The sequence below is a fragment of the Lathamus discolor genome, chromosome 2, assembly GCF_037157495.1.
Source record: "Lathamus discolor isolate bLatDis1 chromosome 2, bLatDis1.hap1, whole genome shotgun sequence".
NCBI lineage: Eukaryota > Metazoa > Chordata > Aves > Psittaciformes > Psittacidae > Lathamus > Lathamus discolor.
The window spans coordinates 134,790,305-134,808,061 of record NC_088885.1 but is presented as its reverse complement, the minus strand read 5'-3'; the positions used below and the strand labels follow the sequence as shown (position 1 = coordinate 134,808,061).

Below are 17,757 nucleotides of genomic sequence, written 5' to 3'. Positions count from 1 at the left end.
AGATCTGTCAATATCTAGAGCAAGGACTGAGATGAAACAGGTGAAGTTCTTCAGTAACAACTTTGACAGTGGAAAACCCTAAACAAACATCTCCCTATGAAATAGGAGGCTGAACTGGTTGAAGCAGTAAAACTCTGCCTGAAGTTAGTGCTGCTCTGAGCTGGATGTTGGTCTACGGGACTACCAGAGTTCCCTTCAAAGTTAAAATATTCTACTAAAATTGTTCTTCATATTTACTCATCTGTTTTGCACTACATTTTAGAAAATTGTGACCAATTTTCATATTTTGCAAACCAATTGCTGGAAGGTACTTGTTCGGTTTTAACGTGTTATGGAGGCCACTGATAACCTTGTCAAGAATTTCTTGCCCAAATTTGAGACCCACATTCCAACCTCACACTCCACCATTTCGTATTTTCATTTATGCTGTTTTAAAAGTAAATTTTTATACTTACAAGATTGAAAGATATTTAATACATGTCTAATCTTGTTGTACAGTCCCTTCAAATACTTGGTTAAACTACCCTTGAAGCTGTTAATTGAATGAGCAGAATGTCATATGCTTTGTGTACTAGTAATATGTTCAGAACTGACTCCATAAATTGGTTAACTATTGTTTTACTTTAGAAAATATACTGAAAAAAGGTACTATCAAATAAGTGGACATTTATATATATATATACTTCTATATGGGTTTTTATCCCCATGAGCAGATGAGATGACATGCAGAATCATAGTTTCTTAAAACATAATTTGAGGTACTCAGTATAGTTATGTGTTATCTATTCCCAGATTTCTGTATTTCAAAAGCAAATGTTTGTGAGATGTACTATATGCAAAATTCAAAGGGAAGTTGCTTCTAAAATTTTAAGGCTCTTTAATATTTACTGACGTATATGTAATATATTATTTGTACAGTGCTTTAAAAAATATTTCAACAACTTTCATTTGAAAATCTGGAAACAAGAAGTGTTGCACTGCTGAGACAGTCTACTATTAAAACCACTCTGATTTGTACTGAAACACAGATAACAAAACTAAAGTACACCTAAAATCAGTCAAGTACAGAATACTTTTATGTGTTGATCTCAGATATTCTGATCATCTTTGGGGTCTTAAATGGGCTGAGTCTGACAGTTTCTATCTCTCCAGTAAACTGTCACTCAAGTGACAAGATTAATCTAGTAGAGTAAATGAGAATTAGCTGCCTGATTAAAATATGAGAAGTATGTATTAGGAGCATGAGGGAACTATGAGCTCCTAAATTTTTGCAAAGGAAGATGAGCTTTAACTTAGCATACTGCATAGAACATCTGTTTTTACTTTATTCTTAAATAGTTTTTTAATTTGTAAAACAGTTGATGTAAACTGAAGCAGCAAAACTGCTGCAAGAGAGGACCTTAGGTTAAGGGAATTACACTGCAAGAATAATGCACTGTTTTGCAAACAACTCATCAGTTGTTGGTCCTCTGAAGACTATGCAAAATATTCCATTTACTATAACTAAAGTAATTCAAACCAACTATTGAATTCTTCAATAATATAGAGTATTCTAAGAAACTTCAGATCATCCTTTTCCTTGGTGTATTTCCGTGCTACTTTTTCTGATGTCACTCATGTGATGAGCAGGAATGCAACCACAATAGAGGTTCATTTTTCCATCATTATAAAGGTGCATTTTGCATCATTTTTAGTGATCAGTTATAGATCTTTTTTAAGCCTATTGGTATGAATGAAATCAAAGACCTTGTGTCAGTGCTTTGTGAGAAACAAAGAATAAGTTTTGACAGATGGGCAAATGGCTTTAGCGATCTTTAGTAAGTTCTTTTTAAAATTAATTATAGAAACCTTAGGAATTACTTTTCTAATATTATATCCTAATTAGGCATTCCTATTTAGGATGATGATTTTAACTAGCTAAAATGACTTGTAGGCCTGAAAATATATTTTATTTATGCATAAGTAATTCTGCTAAAGAAATTAACATCAGGTTTACCAGATAACCTGTTTGTTCTCACCCTTTACTTGGATTCTATTATAACAATAGTCAGCAGTTCTCATCTCTTTTCACAGTGCACAGGACAGGGTTGGATTTTTTTTTTCTCCTCACTAAATGCATGATTACAGTTCTTAAAATTACCTTTTTTAAGTGCTCTGATCTGGGAAATGTTGTATACCAATGCAGCTGAAATAGATAAAGATTATTTCAAGACTCTTAATCTTGCAACATTTGCTATCAGTTTTGGAAAGCACACTCTTTGGAGATAATACCTTAGTTTGTGCATCTGACAAATTTTAATGTTACATGCATCACTGTGATATATACCACACATTGTGTGAAGTAAGCAAGAATACAAGAAAGCCTCTACTGAGACGTGGTTTCACCTGTTGTACAAATAGGTTATCTGGTGCGTTCTTCTTAACATACATAAATAAATCACGTGGGAAAAAGACACCGAGTTTCATATTCAGGCTTCAATGGAGACTTCATAAACAAATGTATTTACTAATCAATATCTTTCAAATTTAACTTGCTTTGTCTTATGTTTAGATTAAGGCTTGAGTTGCCTAGGGAACTTGAACTGTGGAAAAAAAACCAACCCACTGTTAGTAAAAATATGCTGGTTGGTGGACAGCAGACACCCACTACAACATGCCCCACGCAGGTCACCCCTACAATCCTGACCTATAATCCACAAACAGATTACAAATAGGACCTACAAACCTGTCACAGCCATGCACTAAGCTAAATGTCTCCTCCTCACCTTCCCATCCTGCCCTTCCTAAAAGCCTGTATCCATCCAATGCACCACTCCAGTCCCATAATTTGTTCCACATTTGTTTTTATTGCCAGTGATGTCCTAGATCTGCAACAGCCCACAGTCTATAGCTCCAGCTCCAACCAACACTCTGTAGCGAAGTATTTTCTGAAGGGGTTATCACATGGGACAAGTCAGCACAGATCCAAACTGTAGATGATATACTGATATACAGATTTTTTAATACAGTTTTCTCAACAGACCCACAGAATGCCCAAGTATCAGTTCAATTATTGCCCAGTTCCGAAAAGCAACCCATGTCATTCCTGTCCCCCCAAAACACCTCCACCATTAAAGGCACTTGTTTAAATTAAAAAACCCTGAACAGCTCTATCCCTACACCTAACATCAAGGATGTTTCACAAAAAACATTGGAAGCTCAAATGGTCTTACTTAAAAAAAGGCCTTTATCTTAATTTTGTGATGTGCCCTTGCACTAGAAGGGGAATATCACTTGTTATGCTGGGCACAGCTACTATTCTTTTAGAAATAACAGAATCTGCAAAACCTCAGTACACCCTATCGGAGGTGTGATATCCACTTTGTTCTTTATTAAAAAAAAAAAAAAATAAAAATTTTGCTCGATTGTCACAATTAAACCATAAAAAGTAAAACGTAAAGGTTTGAAATATCAGCAGGGTAATTTTCCTTAAGAATCTTTTCTTTATTCTTTTTACTGAACAGCACAGTTTTTCCAGTTGGATATAAAACATTCTTTCATTACATTCTCTAGCTTCTTGTCCCACATAGTTATTCTCAAAGATCTCCATGTCGACTCAGCCTGTATCTGTCTGCAAAAACTGTGATAAAACATACAGAAGCAGATGGATAACACCCAAAGAGCAGATCAAGCAGACAGCAAATATTGCTACTAAATAATTGACATAAAACACAGTATGCCAAATACTGACAAATATACCAGAGATTAAAATAAAGTTGTTAAAATCCATTGAAGCAATCTGCAGTACTACCTGACAGTCAGGACGGTGCAATCAAGGCTGCCAGTAAAGCTACAGAACAGGCCTCTATTTGGAAGAGCTCATCAAATGTTTGAGACTGCTGGTTATACAGTGCAATGATTCAGAAGCACAAGGTGCAAAGACACAATAAGATCTGTACAAAGATGTATATTATTTTTCATATTGTTAAGTACATTCTGAGCTACAGAAAGCAGCAAATGCATACCTTCTTTTCTTTCCCTTTTAGAAAGGTACTTTAGCCTAAGAACAGATCCCCCCAGTCACACCCACAATCCACCTGTTTTGCTTCTGGAAAACAGGTTACTAGCTTAGCTGGCCATCTCTCTGCTTGGCCAGTCCTACAGCTTTTCTAGCCCTTACGTTTGTATTGTCAATCATCTCACTGTTCTTAGCCCAGGTATTTTTGTGCATTTCATTCTGGTATCCCCATTTAGCAACAACTTACCCTCTTCTGTTCCCATTTTTTTGTGCTCCAACATTCTGCATACTGCTAAAAATGTTTCCTTTATGTTATCTTGTCCCTTGCTTTTTCCCCAAGCCAGTGGAACCTCATTAGGATTTAACAACAAACTACTGCCTATTTATATTGCTGAGGTTTAATTAATGAGTTTTATAGGATACATATGTATAAAAGGAAGAACTGTTAGTTCAAAATCTCCACATCCTTAACTTCCTTGAAAGAGTATCCATATACTTTCCAGATTACAATTATTAAAGTGCATCTTCATGACTTACATAACAATGCGACAGAAAGATACCTTGCCCAAATGTTTTTATAGATCATTCTTCTTCAAAGGAAAGAAAAAAAAAAACAAAAACCTTTGAAAAATAAAACAGCATTACTCACATCTGGAATGTTTTTCTGATAAAACACAGCACTTTCAGACTCTTCATGTATCTCATCTCCCCAGATACCATGACAACTTGTTTGCAAGACTGATGAAGTTCAAGGAGGCTTTGCAGAACATATAGCTCCCTATGAATATTTTTTATCTCCTTACTATTTCAGCTTACGCACTCTGCTTTTTCTGATTTGTGGAGAGGATGAAGCTTGTCAATTGACACCTTGATGTATTATTTAATCTGGAACATGGAGACTAAATCAGTTTATTTTGAATTTTACTGAACATTGTGTGTGTAAACAATTCTTTTTATGATATATCTGCTTTTAATGTACAGAGGCAATTGCTAAGGATTTTAGTTGCATTCAGAAGCACATACATCATAAGTTAAGTCTCTACTGATTAATTATAACTCATCTGCTGCCTTTACTAGTCTCTTAAAGGAACTGGTGGATTAATGTTCTTACTGGAGCCAAGGAAAGCACAGAAAATGCCTTCTATATTTCAGATGCTATTTTTAAGTTTGCTCAGCTACCACATAGATCAAGTAAGCAACATGGGCTGCTTCTTATTCATAAGTACATACCAGAAGATGAGAGACAGCAGGACAGGTTTTGTCTTGAGGACTAAAAATAGAAAGCAGTACTCACAGCAATCCCTTGACCTATGAAAGATGATAGCCCAAGGTGTTGTCTCAAAATGCTGTCTTGTCCACCAAGATGCTGCAGATGGGACATTCCGATGCCCACCCTCATCATGGCCTTCTGGATATCTCTGGGGTATTCTGCATTCACTCCTTTGGAACAAAGGCTGTAGCACCCCGAAGATGCCACTTACCCTGCACACCTACTCAGTATGTCTGATCAGGTCTTCCCAGAACACACACAACTGTGAGCAGACTAAGCGAAGGGAACAGGCATGGACGCTAAACACTATGTGTAGCTCCAAGAGGAGGCCAGTCTCTTTCATGCCCCAACTTGCCTGACTGTACCCATTGCTTTCAACAATAAATAACTTCTTCCCTTTAAGAATATTACACACAATTGACTGCAGACCACTAGACAGTTTCACTCCTATTCATGTGAGCATTCCTAACGTAAACTAATGTTAATCTTGCAAAAAACATTAACCTAATAGTCCTTAAAAGAAATAGTGGCTGAAGTAACTGATATTAACTGCAGATAAAAGCAAGAAAAGCTACTTACATAAAACCTCAAAATAGTGATACTTCGCAGAGAAAATGTAATCTGACAAAGAAATTAGAAGGTAAATTGTATGAGAAAACCCTCTGTTTCTCCATACATAAAAATGATGAAGTGAAGCTCAACAGTATTTTCAAATATATCTTTTCAGAAGAGCTCAAGATTAACTGCTAAAACACCAAGGATAAATTTTGTTTAGAAACAACTTCATTTCATAAGTAAAATTCTGAATAAGAATAGCCAGTTGTTGGAGAATTCACACCACAGTAGGACCCTAAAGCCATAAAAATTACATGAGTAAATTTACTAATACTAGGAATTAAGAAGCAAACAATATGAGTACAAAATAAAAAGTGATCACAACAAGATTTGCCACAAATAAATCAATTTATTATTTTTTGGCAAGTCCCATACAGCCTGAGTAAAGATCTTTTGCTCACTATATTAAAACAGTATTTTGCTTTGTACAAATTGTAAACATCTTCAACAGGACAAACTGTTGGTACAAACCTTCCAAAATTCTGGCATCTTTTCTCTGTCAGTTAATCAAACAAGAATGAAAACCAAAGAATTTTTTTCACAGGGTATCTATAAAATGCAACATGTGCATTTCATATCATGTCAATTCTAAACAGCAGAGAAGAGGATTTCTCATCATTATTTGTGAAATTCATAGTGGTATTAAAAACAGAAACACTTTTTCCATACTGGTGTATCCAAACTTTTTGTTTGAAATTAAAAACATTTTATATAACCAAGGTAATAAACCAAATTCTAGAGTAAAACAGCTGCCATAAATACAGCTCTATTTGCTATACTGTATCAGATAAATAAGGATGTAAAAAATCTCTTAATCTGATTAATACTTTTGTTTTCCCGGCAGGCACCAGTTTAAAGTCACAATTCAAATTTTGCTTCTCCAAACCTCCCTGCTACAATTGTCTGATTTTTTTTCCTCTCCCTCTCTTTCAAAGTGCTTTAAATCAAGACATATTCTGATCCATAAAGTGAACACTTATCTCCTCCTTCTTAAGAGCAGCTTTTTCTTTGTAAATCCCAAGAATGTCAATCTGCTGGCTAGCTTTACTGAAGGACTACAAGATGTGCACTGTTAGCTCATAATCCTCAAATGAGGGCAAAAATGTTTAAACTTGGTATGAATTGATTTTCTCCAAAACAATTTATCAGCACTAAAATAACAGACAAATTATCATGTTATTGACTAAGACTTAAAAAAACCAAAACCAAAACAAAACCCACTTCTATGGTTAGCAAACAACTACATTATAACTTTGGTTTCAGTATGGTGCTTAATTTTGGAGTCACATTTACAGTAACTTAAAGACAAAAATCAGCACTTCTAATGTAAAATAACCAAGCCATTTTAAAAAACCTCCACCTTTCAAGTCTCTGTGCATCATAAGAAGCAATGAGAACAAGCTTAATTCTTCTGCAGATCACCTTTAAAGTTACTAAGAAAACCCAAAGTGTTTAGTTTGACACCTGTATGCAACCATCTGTTTTAGAGCATTACAAAACATCATACTTTAGAACACTAAGTGTTTAGCTCAGCAGATCCATAGATTACGAGGTCAGATGAGTTTCACTACCTCAAGTGAGGATATTGAGAAGCTTTTTCTTTGTAAGATTTCCGTGTCACTGAAACGCACAGATGAGACTATGAAGGATGAAAAGCACATTTAACCTGCATCAATATTATCATGATTAGTCAGAAACAACAGTGCTTTTCCTACAGATTCAGTACTACGAACAGCACCAAGTGCTCAGTTGACCTCCTGTCAACTGCAAGGAAAAAAAAAGTGAAGCCCTCAAACCTTTGTAAAATCTTAGGCAAAAGTCTTTAAACTGTGCAATTCCTTCAGACAAGCAAGATACTCTACTACTGGATTTGCCTCCTGCTCTTCTCTGCCCAATTAAACAAGAAGATCCGTACTACAGTGTTAAAGCTAGATCCTGCTGGAAATAAAAATTGTAGAGGATATACCATTCATCAAAATAAAATAAAATATTTTAGATGCCTTTACTCTTCCACAATCATCAAAACCTGCCAGAAAGAATGTAACAGGAACCTTCAGGTAATCTGAACTCTGCAGCAGAAATGCAGATTTACCAAAACATTTACTACTCAGTATTTTCACTGCAGCATGGGAAGAAGCTCTAGTAAAAAAAATAAAAAATAAAGGAAAATCCAATCTACACAGCCATCTTTTTGGAGCAGATCTTCTAAGCATGATTAATTTCAACAAGTTCAAAATACTGTTGTTTGGTTTTCTTTTAAATCAAGAGCTATTTCTGATTTATAGTCAAACCTTGTAAGTATTTTTCATTCTTAATCCATTACATTTAATTTTACTTTCCAGTCTATCTGGGAATTGTCTGGAGCCAAACACATCAAGATGCAACTGTTATCCATGTAGATATCTGATTTTTGTATGCTAGCTGCCATTTTCTGTAGCAGTGTCTGTTAGAAGTTTTACAGAATTGTAATGTTCTCCTAATCCATAGGCATGTCTCATATACCTGGGAAAGAAAAAAAAGTTACAGAATTAGTGTTCAGTTTAACTAAAAGTATACATCATGATAAACGTTAATAGCACTGGAAGATAGCTTAGACAAATTCAAGTTTTAGCACAGAAAATACAGGGTCATTAAATAGAACACTATCAATAGTTTCAAATTCTGGTGACTTCCAGGTACAGATCAACAACAACTTTAAAGAGGGGAAGGAAAGAAAAAAAAAAAAATCCTGCATCTTCCATAATTTTCACTACTATTTTGTAATTATGTAAGAGATAAAATAACTTCGTATCATCCTATAAAGCAGTGACTAAATTACACTTCAGACTGATTGTCAGCATTTTAAGAACTCTAATTACAAGTATCTTAAAACTTAGTAATTTTTAAACTGTCTATCACAAACATAATTTCTAATCTGCAAGATCATTATTCAAGCAGCATTTCAACATCAGATATGTAACAGCAAATAAAAGAGCAGGTGAGAATCAAAGCTGAGCCCTCTGCTATGGAAAAAAGTGCAGTAATTTTAAGAAGGGATAAAATTACATACTTACACAAGTATTATTGGTTTCCCTGAATATTCTTCACCAACAATAATGGGAGGGGAATCCATTTGCACAACTTCAATAGGTGTTTGCAGAATGTGCGACAAAGCTCTTAGCTTCAAGGCATAAAAGCAATTCAACAATAGGATTAAATCCAATGCAGGGAGGAGAGAGGAAGACATGACATCTAGTTTTAGCAGACATGCGTTCAGGCATAACATTTCAAATATTGTTAGAAAATACATTTTACTAAAATAAGCAAAATTATTTTCATTTTTTCATTTTTTAAACTTTAATTGAGAACAGGTTACTTTAATCATTGTTTTGATGATAAAACACAGGTAACATTGGGCTAACTTCAGCAAATTGGTAACTACCCTTTCATAAAAGAATAAATAAGACAAACCAAAATAAATACTTATTTTCTCAAGCTCAAGTTCTGGTTTATATTACAAAAATTAACATCGCTCTATTCTAGTCAGCCTTGTTACCGTCTCAGCTTGCATCATAAAAGGCTTTCTCCTTAGAAAGTCTTCCCCCACTTATACTGTCAGTCTTCCTAATGACATTTAGAAGTACTAAATTCATTAACTTGCATGTCATCAAATACATCAGAATAGTGACACACCATGAGAAAAGTAGAAACAATTTATAAGCATATGAAAAAGTTCTGGATAAATAGTTTATGACTATGTTCCCTTATGCCTTTGGGTATTCTTTCTTGTGAAGCCCTTTTTTGAAGGTATTTTCACTCACTTCAGAATTTCACAAATAAAAATGATCAATGCAATACTTACTTCCAGCTGACCACCCCATGCAGCTGTATTTGCTATGTCATCACAGTATTTTTCAAATTCTTCTGCAGGGAAAGAAAAGGCAACTTTTAGTCCTTAGTTAAGAACAAGCAACCGAGGAAAAGGACTGATTTTATAATGAAGAACCAGAACCTGAAAATCCCAAATACATTATACAGGAAAATATCTATGTTCACTGAAGAGAAGGAAAATAAAACACCAGAGGCCAAAAAAAATCCACCCATTAACTGGTTTAGGAAAAAAAAAAAAAAAGGAAGACTGAAGACAAGAAGAAAAACAATTACGTACAAGTAATTTATATTTTAGATTTTTTATTCAGGGAACTGCTAACAAGCATGAAATTACATACACTCTTCTTCCTGTTAAATTTCAGAGAGTGCTGTTTTGTGACTTTAGATAAGAATGGGATAGCAAGTAGTACACTAAGCTGTTAAGTTACCTAGGTGTTAGGTATGTTTATAAAAATCTGCTTCAACGGGTTTTCAAATTATCTGCCTTGTTTTTAACCTCTGAGGTATTTATTCCCAATAGCTCTTTGTTAACAGCAAAACAGTCCTTTTACAAATCATGTTCTACTGGAACTGAGCTTTCAAATTTATAAATTACAACCCTTCAGGCTTCTGAATCTTATGAACAGATTCTGATAAAGAAAGAACAGATTCTCTGAAGACTGCTCAGAATTGTTTTTCATACATTCCCCCTAAAACAGACTTAAGAAACATAAGAAAACCACAACTTCCTGCTGCTTTGTAGCAACTTTATTCAGTCTTCTCTTGGGGAACATTTATCCTGTGACAATTATCTCTGTCAACATGGGAGAAGATGCCTCCTACTTCACAACAAGCCCCCAGTTACCAAATGAAATCCACAGCTATAACTACTAAATGAATGTAGCAGTAAGTTCAAAACAATGTATAAAGTTATTTACATGGTGTTCCAGACAGGGAGTATGAATAACATGAATGAATAAATCATCTATCACTCAAGGAAGTAGAACATAACTTCCATTTAACTACATTTACTCAGCTTACACCACTGCTCCACACTAAATGTTTTTATATTTTTCAGTTTATTGTTTATAAGGGCTCCAAAAGACTAGCATAAACACTGAAAATAAAGGGTCGAATAATGAAAAGCATCTAAGCAAACTGTTAAAACAGATTTGTTTGAATTTCACACTCAGTTTTAACAGCTTTCCTATATAAACTGAAAACACCAGTATGAAACTGACAAATCACCCCTAACCTGGTAATTTAGTTGTAACAAGCCGATTATAACAACTTCAGTCACATGCCAGAACATGATTACCACCTAGTAATCAGCATTTTTTGTATTGTTTTTAATGAGGAATAACGTTTTGTTAGATTACTGTAAAGAAAAAAATACAAAGATTATTAAAAAATAATTACAAAAATTCAGGTGTACCAAGTATCACAGTAGATCATAGTTCTGTGTTCCAGAAAAGACAGCTGAACCAAAGAAGTAACAAAGTTCGGGAACAAACCATAATGCATTAATCCCAATTCAACTGTAACTGAGATAGATATTTATCAGAAATAACTGTAACAGTTTTTAAAGTCTCTTATGCCCCAAATCTTACCTCTGCTATACATATCTCCGGTACTAGGATTTGTAAGAAATGGCAGGAAGTCATCAAAGTGACTCTGCATATACTTTGCTGTTTGATTCCTCAGAGTTGCAACAGTCCACGAATTTTGTTGATCCTTGAGCTGGTCTTCAATAGCTCTGTACATGCAGTGGCCATCTGAAGGGATCTGTTTAATCTCCAAGCGCCTTGCTGCCAACAGGGAAGCAAGTTTCTGACTTTCAAGATGTCTAGCACCTGTTAAGTTTGCTATCTCAGCTTCAGCTATCCTTTCTTCTCTTTCTTTCTCCAAGGCAGCTTTTTTCTCCTTAGATTTAAACACACACACAAATGTTAATATTTAGAAGACACCTGTACAGTTCTTGGCTTAGTGCTTGCTTCTAAGTCTTCAAGCGTTTTCTTAGTACATTCGTATCTGTGAAATGTTCACCTGAATCAGTACTACCAAATCCTAGAGACCCTCTAAACCCAAAGTTTAGCAATTGGTAAGTGACCAATATATCCTAACTCCCTCTGACACCACACCAGAAATTATGTGACTGGAGAAATCTTCATTGTAACAATATACTTTACAACACTACACAAAGGCCATTAACTGTAGTCATTTTTTCAGGATCACCTATTTCAACACACTGAAAAACAAGTCAAGTATGGGAATTCTAACTAAACAACAGAAAATACCGCTTTTTCGTAGTAAGTGTGAGACCTACTGCTTATGCATATGATTGCATAAAGGAGTTCATGTCATGAAACTGAAACTCCCTCAGGCTATGCTGCACACATAAAAAAGGCTGCTCCTAACCTAAAGGACGGATAAGAATGCATGCATACATAGAGAATACTACGGGGATGAAATAATACACAACATAAATATAACTTTAATAGAACGCTTCATAAGTTTACACTCATATTTACAAGTAATAAGAGTCAAAGTAAGTGAGCAAATAAAAATGAAGCAGTAGAGAATGATCTTTCCCACTTTAAATTCACCACAAATTAAGACCAGACTGGTTTAGGCAACCACAATACAGGAAAACCAGACTCCAGAGCTGCCAATTTGCCTAGATGTGGTGCCATGGATTAAGAACATTTTTATCATGTGTGTGACAAGGCAGCTCTGCAGCAGTAATGATGTAACAGGGGATGGACTCTGCAATAAAGCAGTGGTCCTCTGGCTCTGAACCGACATTCATGTCAATACAATGAGAATGTTAATCCATCGTGATCTAACATACGAAGCTTAACAAGATTCAACCCTAATGGCCTGGACATCAAGTGGTGCTTCTTAAATCAAAAACTACAAGAACTTCAGTATTTATGTTCTTTCGGTAAATATTTAAAGTTCTACTTGCGTAACTTCCATGTATTTTGTTACATTATTTTAATTCAATTACTTTATTTATTAAACTTTTTAGTTAAATTCTTTTCAAGGATTTGCTTATATAATGATTTTTTTTTTCTGCCTCCCATCTCCTGACCTATTCTGATTACCAGCTCACAGCTGAGGGTGAAAAACTACAACTATTTATAAAATGCTTACATATCTCTAGGTAGCAGCTCTACAGATTTTCAAGGCATTCAGTAGGTACAGTATCAATACTGAATTAGCCAGGTAATGTCCCCTGCAAAACTGTTTAACTGGTTATTACAGTTTAGTTTAAGTGAATATAACTTAAAAATTTTACAAATATTTGATTGAAATATTAAGTCATACCCTCCTCTTCTGTGCTTTTGATATTCGAGGATGCTGAATATGTTGCTCTACTCCTTCAAGCTCTAAATTTGCAACCCCATCAGCTATAGAATCTGTCTAAAAGAAAAAAGAAAAGTTAAATGTTCTTATTAGTATAAATGATAAAAAAGAAGATATCCATTCAGGATACCCATATCCATTCAGGATACCCACGGATACCATTATCCATTCAGGAGATGCACATCTCCTGAAACAATTTTAAGTTCTGTTCCTAGGTAATTCCAGGGTATATTTATGAAGTTTAACCACAAAGATCTGCATATAGCACAGAACCCATCAAAGCCAAAAAGTAAAGCACTTTACGTCCCAGACCAGAGTCATGTATTTTATTATTTTTTCTTTAGTCTCACCAAAGATACAGTTATGAGCTGCGCATCTCCAATTTGCTCTGTATGTTCTAGTACAAGCTTCCACACTGAAGTGTGAACACTGCTTACTGGCCAAAAATGAAAGCTATGTCTAGGGCAAGGATTTTAGCCTGAAAGGTCCATCATAAAGTTTTGATAGCTCACTTAATAAAATAAGATTCTTGAAACTAATTTAAGATTCAGGTAAACAGAAGCATTATACTTAACGCTTATGCATTAAACATCTACTTAAGAACTACTACAGAAGACTGTTAAAGGCTCATAACTAACAACTGAGCATGTTTCATTCCCCCACAGCGCTTCTCAGCAGATACTTCTCAATCAAGTCTATTTCCCTAAAAATAATTCAGAAGTGTCTTCACTCTCATTTTCAAACCAAAAGTACATTCTGCTTAACTCTTTGTTAGGTCACTGAAAGGAAAACACCTAGTCCAGAACTCTCAGGCAGACAGATTTTTGTTTGTTTCTTTACAAGACTTAAAACAGCTAAAAGAAACACTTCAGGAGATGCATGAGCAAGGAGCATTAGCATCATTCACAGATAACAGTATTGCACAAATTTAGCTATAAGCTCTGTCCAGCTTAAGTTAAGGCAACTACCTTATTCTGCTCAGGTGGAACTTCCTTCAGCTGCTTTAATTCCTCCTTGTGCTTCTGTTCAAGCTCTGCTTCTAGTTTGGAAACTTCATCAGCCAGCTGTTTTCGTCTCTTTTTATCGTTCTTGGGAACCGCATTTTTCATGCCTTGAATTTTTGCTGTTAGAGAAGTAGTGTAATAAAGATTACCTCTAAGCATAGATAGCTCAGCCACCACAGAAAAGACAACTGCAAGCAAGTCATGCAGAAGAAACTTTACAAATACCAACGCACTAGTAGGTTTTAACAGTTCAGCTATAAGACTGTCCTTTATGAACATCACATTTTAAAGCAGCTATATTTTTCTTAAAAGATGCAAATGCTGTATCCAAAAAAGAAAAAAAGTTGTGTCAGGTTACTATTATACATGCTTATGAACTTCAACGCAGCAGACATCAGCCTGTTGCCTTAGAAAAGATTATCTGGGCATTGAGATCTCAAATCCTGTCACAGGGAAGGCGTGTAAATTTTTAATTACACAAGCAGTAAATTACAAGTAAAAAAAAAAAAGTTTACCTACCCTTTTAAATAAAGTTTCCAAAAGCAAATTTCTTCTATTCAAGAAGAAAAAAAAACACCTCAACTTGCTTAAATTCCGTAAGTATTTTTAGACTGCAAGTCAACGCTTCATTTCTCAAACCACAGAATACCTTTGTTAGAAAGCACGTCCAGAGGTCATCTGGTTCAACCTCCTGCTTGACACAGGGCTGAATTCAAAGCTACATCAGGTAACACTTGATTCAGATTGATCTGGAATTTATTCAGATGACTGTGCAAAGTCTCCAAGGATGGACACTTTGCAACCTTTCTGGCCAGTTTTTTTCTACTGTTTAGCCATTCGTGTTATGAAAATATTCTCCCTTTTTCCTCCCACAAGGATTTTTGTTGTTACCACTTTCAGACATTATCTCTAGTTCATTCTCTACACTTCATTTTACAAAATCTGGGTCCATATATTACGCAGTTGGATCTACTCCCAGATCCCCCATAGTCTTTTCTTATCCAGGCTGAACAATAACAGCTTCCACAACCTGTGCTCCTAGATGAATACTCCCTGCTAGTTCTGTATTCACTGTTTTAGGGTTACAGACACAACTATTTAACACACTGCCACCTATTCATCAGCTGTACAATTTCCTGTCATTCACCCAATACTGACACATTAAGCTGAAGATGATAGGGATGATAATGAAACTTTTTAAGAGAAGGCAGCAATGATGCTTATACTGAAATATTTATGCAAAGCATTCAGCCTCACACTTAAGAGGCACGCACAAATACAAACAGAGAGTATATGGGGGTGGTGGAGACAATGGTCATCAACTGCAGAAAATACTGGATTTTCAGAGGCTGAGATGCACTTTATGCTATTCTTATGAACAAATTGTTTTGCTCTCTGTCAAACAGTTACCACTGCATTTACCAGGAATGTATTTTTCAAGTAGGAAGATGTGTGACTATAGGACACCTGCCTCTCTTGACTGGCAAGACAAGGGCTGTCTTCTGGATACCCTTCCCACCTTTAGCCGAGGACCTCAATTAGATACCCCCTATCACCTTCTCTAGGTGAAAAAACCCTTTGTTCCTCAGCCTCTCCCAACCAATGGGCCATGTGCTCCAGCCACCTAACCACGATCCTGAATTCCTACTCTCTTCAACCAAACTTGCAGGAGTAAAAGGGATATCAAAAAGTACATTCCTGTACAAATAATGACAATACCATGCCCAATACTGTTTCTCCTCTTCTTTAACCCTCTAACTGATAAAAGGCTGCAGATGGGGCTATTTCATTACATGGCAAAAAAAGCCAAACAAGGAAAAGGCCATAACAATGAGAACAGCTTATTAGAGAGTAATAGCTTACCCAAAAATACCAGCAATGAGAAAGGCTTAACAAAAAGGTTAGAATCAACTACAATACAGAATCCAGATAACTGCTGAAATTACTTAACTACATTGATCTACCATAACACGGCAGATGAAATGTGGCTTGTGAACAGTTCATAGGTAGCAGTGTAAGACCCCAGAGATCTTCTATTACAGATACTTTACTGCGGCTAGACAGAATATAAAAGCTAATTTCAGATCAACTGCACTTTGAATGAAGAAGCTGCATGGCAGCAAGGCCCCTTATGCAGGCTTTTCACTCTAAAATGCCTAACAAAACCACGCCTTCTTTACCTCAGAACGCAAGCAGCAAAACGCTAACATAATGTTAATAACCCAGCACTGCGTTACGGCTCTCGAGCGTTATCGTGCCCCAGAGGTGCCAAGAACCACACCTCGCAGCGCAGCACAGCGCTGACACCCCTGTCAAGACGCAGCATCTCCATGGCCGCCGCCCGCTGCCCCTGGCCAAAGCCCTGCAAGGGCCGCTCCCTCCCTCCCTCCCCAAAGCCGTGCGGCTAATCCCCAGCTACTCCCGGGGCCGTGCGGGGCTCCCAGCTCCGCTCCCTCGGAGCGCCCTCCGCGAAAAAGCCGAGGGCAGAACGCGAGCCGGCCCCACGTCTCCTCACCATGCCCCGCCGAGGCGGGCGCCTGAGGGAGCTGCTCGCCTCCCCGCTCCCCAACTCCCCAGCCTTCTCCGCCGCCCGCCCTTCCCCAGCCCGTGGGCCCCTCACCCTGGAGCTCCCGCTTCTCCTTGCGCTGCCGCTTCACCAGCTGCTGCAGCGGCCCGTCAGCCTCGGGCTCTTCGTCTCCGGAGCCCTCCATGAGCGAACCAGAGCCTCGCCAGCCGCCCTCACCCCGCAGCGCCAGCGCGCCTGACCCCCGACCCCAGCGCGAGGCGGGAGCTCTCCGCGCTTCCGGCAGCACCGCCCCGCCCAGCGGCGCGGAGCTGGGCCGCGCTGTGCCTGCCGCCTGCACGGGGCGTGCCGCCCGCCGGCACCCTCCGGTGTCCGAGCCACCGCCCCGGCGTGCGGGGGCTGCCCCTGGGCCCCCCGCGAGCCCCCCCCCCCCCCAAGTTTCTGTCCCCTGACAACTGCAGAGCTGCCCGCTCGTATCTCCTGTGTGATAAAGGACTGGCAAGGACATGTCTGCACTGAGGGAAATGGTACCGGAGAAAAACCCTATTGAGGAGGAGGGCTGGAAGTGAGAAAATAATAGGTTAGGGGTCTGCACTGATTTATCACTTCAAGGGAAATTATTTAGCCTGTTCGCTTTTGTGCAAAACACACTGCACTTTGTGTGCGAAGTTACTGAAAGCTAAAAACCCCACAAGATTCTGGGTTTTCCAAGCTGTGATATATGATTTGTCTCTCCCCACCAGTGTGAAATTATGTCTCATAAAGTTACATTTTTATTACAGTAAAATCCCCACCTAAACTGGGAACTGCAAATTCTTGAGCACCAGTGTGGAGTAAGATGCTTTTCTGTTCACCTGTCACCAGCATTATTTTGGGGAACATTCAATGCATGTGGCCAAAATTTAATTTATAAACTTTAATATTGTAATTGGGTTTAAACTCATTCATATACGATGAGTGAATCCAGAATAAGGACAGGTCTGGGTTAGATTTGACGTGACTAACATACAAATGTGCTCTCTTACCAGTTTGTTGATGCCATATATTTGACAATACGTATATGTGAATATGTTGAGTTTTAACCCTTTTTCTTAAAAATACTGTATATTTAAAAATAATACTCATGCCT

At 37.2% G+C, this 17,757-nt stretch overlaps 1 protein-coding gene across 1 annotated transcript; it reads right to left on the bottom strand.

The window, feature by feature from the left end:
* Nucleotides 1-6,211: 6,211 nt before the first annotated feature.
* On the bottom strand, nucleotides 6,212-16,906 carry OTUD6B (OTU deubiquitinase 6B). The gene is made up of 7 exons (XM_065668575.1): nucleotides 16,725-16,906; nucleotides 14,069-14,223; nucleotides 13,062-13,157; nucleotides 11,342-11,654; nucleotides 9,724-9,785; nucleotides 8,936-9,042; nucleotides 6,212-8,384 (listed from the first exon to the last, which is right to left on the bottom strand). The coding sequence occupies exons 1-7, from the start codon at nucleotides 16,813-16,815 to the stop codon at nucleotides 8,300-8,302; spliced, it is 909 nt and encodes a 302-aa protein (XP_065524647.1). The 5' UTR covers nucleotides 16,816-16,906; the 3' UTR covers nucleotides 6,212-8,299.
* Between the last annotated feature and the right edge of the window lie 851 nt (nucleotides 16,907-17,757).